Genomic DNA, 9,971 nt, shown 5'->3' with positions numbered 1-9,971 from the left:
AAAAAATAGCATCAAGAACTCCCAGAAACTGACCAGTTTCACTAGGCCCCGCCCTGCCGGAGTAAACAATAAGAGCTGAGAGTCCCTTTCTTTCAGAGGAAATATAACCAAGCTGCAAAAGAAGTCTCTTAGACCAGACCTACTGTCTTAAAGAAATATAAATCAGCTGAGTTACCCAGAAGAGGTTTAGACCAACTGAAGTACCTGGAAGGGACACTCTCCAACTTGTTGAGCTGTCTGTAGGCTGTGCAGTGTGTTCCAGATTTCTCAGGTTTTGAGAACTGTCACCCATGCTGGAGCAGTTCTTGGTGTGCAGTGGTATTTGAGTCATTTCTGCTCCTGTAAGGAATGTCTCACCCATATTCCCATAGGTAACTGTCTTAGCCAAAGTGCTAGTGCTGTAAAGACACATCATAACCAAGGCCACTATTTAATTGTGGGCTTGCTTACAGTTTCAGAAGCTTAGTTCATTATCACCATGGCAAGAAGCATGGCAGCTGCAGGCAGCCTCTGGAGCAGTAGCTGAGAACTACTTCCTGATCTTAGGTTCAGAATCGGGTGGGAAAAGAGACAGACACAGATAGCCAGAGATGGCGAGAGACAAAGACAAAAGATGCTGGGCCTGGAGTGAGCTTTAAAGCCCACCCTGAATGATACACACTTCCTCCAACAAGGCCACATTTAATAATTTTCAAGTAGTGCCACTCCTGATGATTATATGTGTATATGAGCCTATGAAAGCCATTCTTATTCAAACTACCACAATAACCCCAATTGGTTCACTAAGCTGGACTTTGATGGTATCTATACTTTGGAATATTGTGAGCTTCATATCTGGGGTGAATAGATGAGTGTGGTCTGTCTCCTCCAGGAAACATTTTGTCTTAAGGTTGATGCTTAATAGTTGTTCTTTTTATTTCCTCCTTTTTTTTTTTTTTTGTTACTTGTTTTCTTTGCTTATTTTAGAAAGGGTCTTGCTACATAGAAAGGGTCTGATGTTTACAATGTAGTCCAGACTGGCTTCACATTTGTTGCAATCCTCCTGCTTCAGTTACTGAGATGCCACCATAAGTGATACAGCTCTGAGGGGAAAGGCTTCCCTAGTGGGACTGTTACAGCTCTGAGGGTGAAGCTCTCCTGGCAGTTGGGAATAGCACATAGTCATACTGCACAGCAGACCTCACACAAAGGATTCATTGGGAAAGGAACAAGAGTATGGCTGCCTCTGCTAGGGCTAGAAGCAGCAGGGAACTGAGTATTAGGTTTATATAGGGTTTCTTGGGGGCACAGTTTTCCAGTATGGAGATTTTCAGAGTGGGGACTCATGGGATTTCAAGTCGGAGTGAGAGCCCAGGAATTGGTGAGCTTAGATGGGTTTTCAAACTGGGAAGTGTGCTCAGACCTTTTACCCTACACCCTGTGGGCATTTTACCCCACACCATGTCCAGCTTCATTCCTAATATAGGCATTTTAAAACTATACATTTTCTTATATTCAGTGCTTTTTCTACAGATGGTGCATTTTGATATGATGCATTTAATTTTTATTACCATCTAGTTGAAAGTAGTTTTAAATGTTTCTGTATGGGAAAGTTAAATCTATGGGTACTCTGTGATATTTAATATACTTATTTTTTTTTAAATATTTCTATCCGTTAATGGGTTTGACTCTACTGTAGAGAGGAAAACCCATAATTTGTATGACTGTAAGTCTTCTGAATGTATTGAACCTAGCTATATAGTGAAGAATATTATCTATTCTGGAGAATATTTTACAAGCATTTAAAAGAATGCATTCCACTGTTGCTGGTTAAAGTGTTTTATATTATATGACAGAGTAAGTTACGGTTATTTTGAATCATACATACCCTCAATAGTTTGCTGTCTACTTACCCTATCAATTATAAATGAGACAATGCTGAACTCAGCTGTAATTGTGGATTTACTATCGCTCCTTTTGCACCATCGTATCTGAAGCTCTGTTCCTAGATGGCTAAACTTATGGAACTGACTATTGATGAGTTTTGTTACAATGCAATGTGGCTCTTTCTTCCCATTAACACCCCTACTATAAAGTTTACCTTGGCTAATACCAATACAGCTACTCCAGCTCTTTATCAGATATGCTGAGTTCTCATTTACATGCAATAAAATGATACTGCTGGTAACAGCCACATTAGTCATGACATAAACCTTTTCTATCACTTTAAATAGTTTCTCTTTTGAAGTCTGTTTCCAGTCCTGAACCCTGGCATCAGGTGTATTTTCTGTCTTGCAATTATACCTTTCTTACTCTTTTACATAAATGGATCAAAATAGTAAATAATGTTCTGGTGATCTAGCCTCCTTCATGAGGCAGAGTATATTTGAGATTCATCCATCCCATTCATTTCTGTCTTGTTATTGCTAAGTAGTATTCTGTTGTGTGGATATACCATGTTTTCTCTAGCTATCAATAGACTGTTTTCCTCCAGTTTGGGGCCATTATATAAAGCTGCTACTAATTTTGAGTGAAAGTTTAAAGAGAAAAATGTGGTTTTTTTTTTTATTTCCGTTGGGTAAATACTATGCAGGACTGTGGGGTCATATAGTAATACTAGTATATGGTGGTGGTCTTGTGCTTTCTTTAGTTAATAAGGTTTCTAATTGCTGCTGGGATCAGCCCGAGCTGTCAGGAAGTCATTATTGGGTATTGAACACCAGACTAAGAGATAGAACCTTAATGCGTATAAGGAGGCATATATGACCTTGGGGACTGAACAGAGGTCACCTGTGTAAAGCTAGAAAATATGTCAGGGGAATACCTAAGGGAACTTCTGATCTTAACCCTGGGAATTTAAAAGGATAGTTAAGACAATGACCTTTGCAAATGTCAACACATGAAATTATTAGCCGACTCCAATCCCATGCAAATAACACTCGACATTCAAATAAGATAAGATGTTCCGACATATTTAAGTGGCAGAAATTACATTTTTAGGATGCAAATGATTACAAGACGAGTGTAATCTGGCATTCTGCTAATTGCTTTGCTACCTCTCTCTACCGCATACCTCAGTATCGCTTTAAGACTAAAGCGGCTAGAATTACCTGCCCTCTCGGCTAGGGTAACTGAGACAAGTTGAGCAGCCTAAAGGAGCTGAGGGCACACAGGTAACGGTCGCGTGGCCACAGAATCTGACCTTTCAAATCGCCCTGCTCATCTGGGCCTCCACTACCGCCCAGGACCGGCCAGCTAGTCACAGGCATGCTTCTTGTGAGAAGGGGCTGGGCTCTGTGAGCAGCGCACACCGCCGCCCTTGCCTCGGCCTTCACAGCCCTCCCTCTCCCCAGGCCCACGCCCGCGGCGGCGATCACCCCGCATCCCGCAGCTGCCTGGCAGGTGTGCACGGCGCGCGCGCACCAGGTCCGCCCGGGGACGCAGCGGGTGCGCGCGGGGACGCAGGGCGCGCGCCAAGAAGGCCAGCGAGAGAGCGGCAGCGCCCCTCTGGTCCCACCCCCTCCCCGGCCGTCGCCTGCCTAGAGGATGCTCGCGTGCGGCCCTCCTTGCATTTAAAGCCGCGGCTCCGAGGGGTGGGGGGCCGGCGAGCAGGAGCGACGGGGAGGGGGCCGCTGGCGTTCTGCAGAGGGCTGGCCCGGGTTCGTCGGCTGCCGTCACCTGACTCGTCGCAGGCGCTCCAGCTGAGGTGGGGGCGGGGATGGGGACGCAGCGCCGAGCGCTAGAGAGACGCGGCGGCGGCGCTGGCGGAGGCGGCGGCGGCGGCGGGCGGGGACCGCGGGGACCGCGGAGCTGAGACAGGGGCCCGGCCGGGGCTACAGGCATCGCGGCCCGGGGACACCAGGGCGGCGCGTGCCTGCACCCAGCTACCTCGCGCGGCGTCCGGGCTGCGGTGCTCCTGGGGCGGGGTGAGTACGCTGGGCCGTACGGGTCCCCTCCCCTGCTCCAGGGCCCGGGGATTCGAGGGATAATCCTAGGGCGCAGAGAAGGGCAGAGGCGGCCGGGTGACAGCTCGGTGGCGCGCTAGCGGCCGGGCGGGGCCTCGGCTGTCCGCCTTCTGAGATCCTACTCGAGAAGGGTGAGGCGCACCGCGGCTCTGGGCGGCAGGGTTAAGGGGATGGAGGACGAGGGAAGACGAGTCGCTGCTGCCGCCGCAGCCACTGGACAGAAAGGAGGTGACCGTGGCCCTGCGGTGCCGTGAGAGACACGCTGCGGCTCGGGGCAGCGAAAGGTGCGCGCTTCTGGGCGCGGCGTCCAGAGTAACCCCGACGCGCACCGAGTCTCGCACGCTTGACAGGGGGCGAAGCCGGGATGGTGTTGACCGCTTCAAGGTGTGGGGAAGCGGGAAAGTGGCACGATGCAGGGACTACCCTGCTGGTGGCTGACAGCCCTGGACCGCGATGGACCAACTGGGCTTGGCGCGTCGCTGGTCCCAAGAGGCGGTACCAGGGCGGGGTCGGCGGAGGAGAGAGCCGCCGAGCGGAGGGAGCAGGCAAGGCCGGGAGCTCCAGCTAGGGCGGTGCGGGTGAAAGCAGGACCATCTCCTCTTCTTTCTTGCAGAAGAGGAGGCGGTAGACGCGGCCGGTGAAGATGTCGGGCCAAACGCTCACGGATCGGATCGCTGCCGCTCAGTACAGCGTGACTGGCTCTGCTGTAGCAAGAGCTGTCTGCAAAGCCACCACTCATGAGGTGATGGGCCCCAAGAAGAAGCACCTGGACTGTAAGCATCCTTTTATATAAGCGGGACATGCGCATGGCATAGGGGCCTCAAAGGCCGGCGGCACGGCCTTGGTATTCTGTAATTCTGTCAGAACTGGCTCTCGATCGGATCGATCCAGAGCTCCTGCCTTGGAGCCTTGGAGGTGTACCCTTGGGTAGGCCCGGAAACCTTGTCTATCGAGCCATTTTTTCCTTCTGATGACCTCCAAGAGCCTAGAGGAAGAAACACACACACACACACACACACACACACACACACACGGTTGCATAAAAGTGTATATTTGGGCTACATCCTTTTAATCATTTTTTTCTCCACCCTCTGTTAGGTTAAGAGAAATGAGGAGTTGCAGGGTCACAATGGGGAAAGAGACAGACAGACAGACAGACAGACAGACAGACAGACAGACGGACGGATGGCTGGCCATGCTTGACACTAGCTTCTTAAGAGCATTTTGGATAATTGTAAAATCCTGCTTTTTTCCTCTGCTGCTACTCAGGGTTTGGTTTGTGTGTGAGTGTGGGGGAGTGTGTGCGTGTGTCATATGTCACTACACTGAGATGAACTAAAATAAATCCAAGCTATTGAATGAGCAGATAATGGCGATTTCATTCTGAACATCTTGGCACACTTCCTTTGTCCTGTTCTCAGAAAATGCTGGGTGGGATAACTGGTCAGGTCACAAAATGGATGTCCTCTCTTCACTAGAGGTGGTACAGTTTTAGATGAAAACGCTTAATACATAATATTTTCACGTGGTCATTGGATGGAAAAATGCTTTTTTCTACTTTGGGATCTATCTATTTCTGAAGTTTTTCATGCAGTTAGTAGAGTAAATCTTTTGCTGCTGGAGGGAGAAGTGATACTCGGAAAGTCTCCCCTAAGGCTACCCCAAATAGTATTCTACAATCTCTATACATCTGTTTGACCTCCTTAGAATCCTCTGCCCTTTGATGATGCTCATTGTTAAATGTCATTCTTGGCACAGAAACACATTTGCCTTTGCTCATATTCCCACCTCACTGTCTTGACCTCATTTTGGTTGTTTATTGTTTTTTTGTTTTATTTTTATATTTTATTTTATTTTCTTCAACCCTTCTTCTATGTCTTCTGTTGCTGAGAAAATGGCATCCCCACCATTCCAGTCAACCCCAGCTGTGTCCTTTGACATGAACAAAGCTTGAGGCGGCTTGCAACTGGACTATCTGTCAGAGCTGTCACACAGCATTGGAGACTTTTCTGTCTAGAGGTTTATCTGAGGGGGCGACATTATCACATCTTTCCTGAGGGAATGTTTAAGAAAATTTATTGATTACAGTATCATGTGTTTCACGTGGAGTACCAGGTAAGAGAGGCTCCCAGGGCCAAGACACCTAACAGGAGCAGGAATTATAAATTCATGACCAGCTCCTTTTGCTGCAGCATGCTGAATCATTTAGCCATCTTTCCATCGGTTTCCCCAACTCTGGGAGGCTGACTCACAATTCAGTGGTTCTACCAACCTAGAAAATGTTCATGACAAAAGCTGTTTAGGACACAGATTTGCTTTTGATGATAGATGAGTGTATTGATGTATGTCAGAGAGCATTCTCCGGTGTGATCATTTCAGGGAGACATCATTCAGATAAAGGCTGGGTTCCCTGAATCTGATTAGTTATCTTTATCCTCATAAATCTGGAAATATCTCTTAAAAAGTGTTTGAAAATAGGTTATTCCAATACCCCGGCCTATGTTAATGAGTAGAGTACTTTAGAAGACATGGATCATGGTACAAGAGTGCACGTTAATGGAATAAGCTGAAATAGGAACTGATTTTGAGTTATTTGAATGATTTTATGTTATACTTCCTTGTGCTGGCTACTGGGCTTTTCAGCTGGGCTGACAACCCTCGATTGCCTTTAACCATGACATTTAACTGCCACCTCTGGTTAGAAACATGCTCTGTTGTGAAAGCAGAAAGAGCATATAGCCTAACCCTCCTCATCTGCGAAACACCTACTACCTTGCTTGAATGGATTTCACAACTCGTACACACATTTTAGTCTCTCTCCATGAAAAATTCTTAATTCTTCCGCTTTAAAAACTGAATGGGATCCAAGCTCTGAGGAGGATGCTTAACGGCTCTTTTTACTCTTTTATCTTTCCACTGAAACATGAATGATCTTCCTCTTAAACTTAGACTTCGGGTGGAATTTGGAAAGACAGGTATCACACTGCTACTCCGTCTTACTCTAATGAGACTGTTGAGAATTGACTATTTAATTGTGTTATGCTCAAGTTTTTTTGTAAAGTTCCTTTAAAAAGCACTACTCTCGGTAGTTAAGAGATGGAGGTTGGGCTGGAGGGATGGCTCAGAGGTTAAGAGCACTACTGCTCTTCCAGAAGTCCTGAGTTCAATTCCCAGCAATCACATGTTGACTCACAACCATGTATAATAGGGTCCAATTTCCCTCTTCTGGTATATCTGAAGAGAGCGACAGTGCACTCACATACATAAAATAAATGAATGAATGAATGAATAAATAAATAAATAAATAGACATTTGAAGAGGGGGAGGGGGAAGGGAAGTGGGAGGGGAAAAAGACATGTGAATACATTACCTAAGTTTGTCTGGAGACACCGAACCATCCAAATATTTGCTGTTTTAGTTTTGAAAGCATTCAGTGTTGATTAGGAGGAAGAGAACAAGGCAATTTGGTAGTTTGAAGCAAAAATGCATGATAAGTTTGATTTGATGTGTACAATTTTAATTTGGAGTTTCAGTTGGAAAAATAACGAATAGAGTTTAGGATTGTGTGATTGTCTAAAATATTGGATTCATTGCTCTCAGAATCATCATGAAGTGGAGATTTAATATTAGAATACTGGCTTAAAAACTAATAATTTGGGATTAAAATACCAAAAATTATTATTGCCAATTATGGTTATTATGTAGTGTTGCTTAATAGTATATGACCTGTGTGTTTGAAGGGATGAGTCATTAACATTTGGGGTTGGCTCTCACATGGGGAAATGTGCTGGTAGGTAAAGTTAAATTCTCAGGTCTTTTCTTTGTTTGTTCACATATGGTGTTAGTGCTTGAGCCCAGAGCCTTGTGCATGCTAGGCAAGCATTTTACCTCTAAGTTCCATTCCTAGTCCAGCTTTTATTTTTTTCATAACAGTATATTTCCTGAAGGGAGAAACAGAGTCACAAAACCACCCACATAGTCAGTAGCTATGTGTTTAATGTTAAAGATATGGCAAATTTTAGTAATTCAAATAAAGATTATATTTTATTGTGTATTTTAGATTATCTTAAAAGTTTCATTCTATACTCTACCATTCAATAATAATGGGCCTTATCTGCATATTTAGATTCAAGAATTAACCAATACTAATTTTCTGGGTTGGCATATGCAACCTTAGTTCTTTTTAACTTCTCGTGTATATTTGGTAGCATATAAAATGCCCAAGACTTCACAGGCATTCATCTGTTTGCTTACCACTGTTTTACACAACAATGGGTTTTCCTCCTGTGTTTTGTAGTTAGCCTAAAAGCTAACCCAAGTCAAATAATCAAGTAAGAAAACTTAGTAGGCACCAAGTATTTAACCAAGCACTGTGCCTGGGTTTAACAAAAATACAAAGTTGGTACAAAGTAGCTTCTGCAGGAGAAATTCAGAATGCATTGTATCCCCGGCATAAGAGTCTTCCAGTGGCTAGTGCTGACTGATGATTTCTATATGTGCCATTCACAGTACCTGAACTAAAATAATCACAATTCAAACTCAAATGAATCACCAATAACATCAAGCCAGAGCTAATGGGAAGAAAGCCCGTTTGCCTACCAACAATCTTATTTTTTTTTCATTAGTATTCTTGAAGAGTTCATCCTACATAAAAAGCAAGTGATTCAAGCCTTCAATCTGGTTGAGAGATAACTAGAATTTTATTAATCATTCTCTTTTCCCCTCAAACTAATGTTCTTTACTTATGTTAGTATATATGTACATGCTTAATATGTATATATATGTTAACTATGTTCTGATTTATAGAAGTGCAATTTGAGTCCAGTGCAGTGGTGCATGTCATATTTCTAGCATTTAGGAGGTCAAAGCAGGAGGAACAGTTCAAGGTCATCCTAGACTACATAGCAAGACCAGACAGGTCTACAGCAGATCCTTTCTCAAAAGTCTAAAATTAAGAGAAGAAAAAGAAATGTAACCTGCACGATTACAATTGATACTAGATTTGTACCAAATGTATTTTTTTTACATACTGAAAGATATGAAGATTACTGAATAAAATTAGGCAGGATCATATGTGAAAGATCTTGAGGACATTGTATAACATTCAGTGTAAGTATACTGACTGATGAGGATATTCACCTTTGACTAAGTTGTTTTGACTTAACATTTTGCTATTATCTGGGCACACTCTATTATTTCCTGTGCCCAGGTGTATTCTGGCTTCTAGATTTCATCAGAAGGTTTAGTCCAGTTCTGAAGATGTTTTAAATCAGAGTATATTACTTTTTGGATACTGGAGGAGGGATGTGGAGGTATTCATATCTGAAAGTCCTTTAATCTGACTACCATTTGTATCACAAGTCCTAAAGGAGGCCCTTGCTGTGTTTGGTGTTCCAGGAGGGGAGAAAAGAGATGAAGTGGGGTTGACTGGCTAGCAGGGAAGAAGCAGAGAACCTTAGCTACAGTTCACTGAGACATATAGACTTGGGTCTGGTTAGTTTCGGTGTGTGATACTTTGATTTGCAAGCTTTGAAATAAGGTTAGTTGTAAAAAATATTTTAAAAGTCTTGGGTAATGTGAATGGGTGTGCTTTTTAGAAATGGAGTAAAAGCCCTGAAACCAGCTGAGTGGAAGAGTAGGCTTTTCTGTTCTGTTCTTTTCCTTTTAAATGAATTTTAAAGTTCTTACTGTTGGTTCTGGAGGTTGGACCCAGAGTCTCATACATGCTAACAATATGTTGAACCACAGAGCTATATTCCCAGTCTTTAAAAAAACCGATTCATGCATGCTTTTCTAGTGACTCAAAAATGGAAGGATATAGAAAGCTAAGAAGTAGGTATACTGATGTCTTAATTGCCACTCTTTATAATAAAATCTGGAATTTTAGTATGTTGCTACATTAGTTTTAACATTCACTTAACAGCTGAAAAATACTCTGTGATTTTTGTCTTTTTGTTAGATTATTATATCTTTCTTCTAGCTTTCCACAAAGATCCTTTAAAATCACACTTCCGCTTTCCAAGTAGA

General features: G+C 43.7%; 1 protein-coding gene across 8 annotated transcripts in view; it reads left to right on the top strand.

The window, feature by feature from the left end:
• Positions 1-3,439: 3,439 nt before the first annotated feature.
• Snap91 (synaptosome associated protein 91) overlaps positions 3,440-9,971 on the top strand; it is a 113,915-nt gene continuing 107,383 nt past the window's right edge. For 3 of the 8 annotated variants that reach the window (XM_031346228.1, XM_031346237.1, XM_031346232.1), the window contains exons 1-2: positions 3,709-3,905; positions 4,558-4,717. In XM_031346228.1, coding sequence (XP_031202088.1) covers positions 4,588-4,717 — 130 coding nt within the window. In that variant the 5' untranslated portion in view covers positions 3,709-3,905; positions 4,558-4,587. Of the gene's footprint in view, positions 3,686-3,708; positions 3,906-3,978; positions 4,076-4,557; positions 4,718-9,971 lie in introns of those variants that run through there. The other 5 variants (XM_031346235.1, XM_031346231.1, XM_031346233.1 and 2 more) reach the window with 3 other exon arrangements.

The sequence above is a fragment of the Mastomys coucha genome, unplaced genomic scaffold, assembly GCF_008632895.1.
Source record: "Mastomys coucha isolate ucsf_1 unplaced genomic scaffold, UCSF_Mcou_1 pScaffold23, whole genome shotgun sequence".
NCBI classification, from domain to species: domain Eukaryota; kingdom Metazoa; phylum Chordata; class Mammalia; order Rodentia; family Muridae; genus Mastomys; species Mastomys coucha.
The sequence above is the reverse complement of the archived record's forward strand: the minus strand, read 5'-3'. Positions and strand labels throughout refer to the sequence as shown.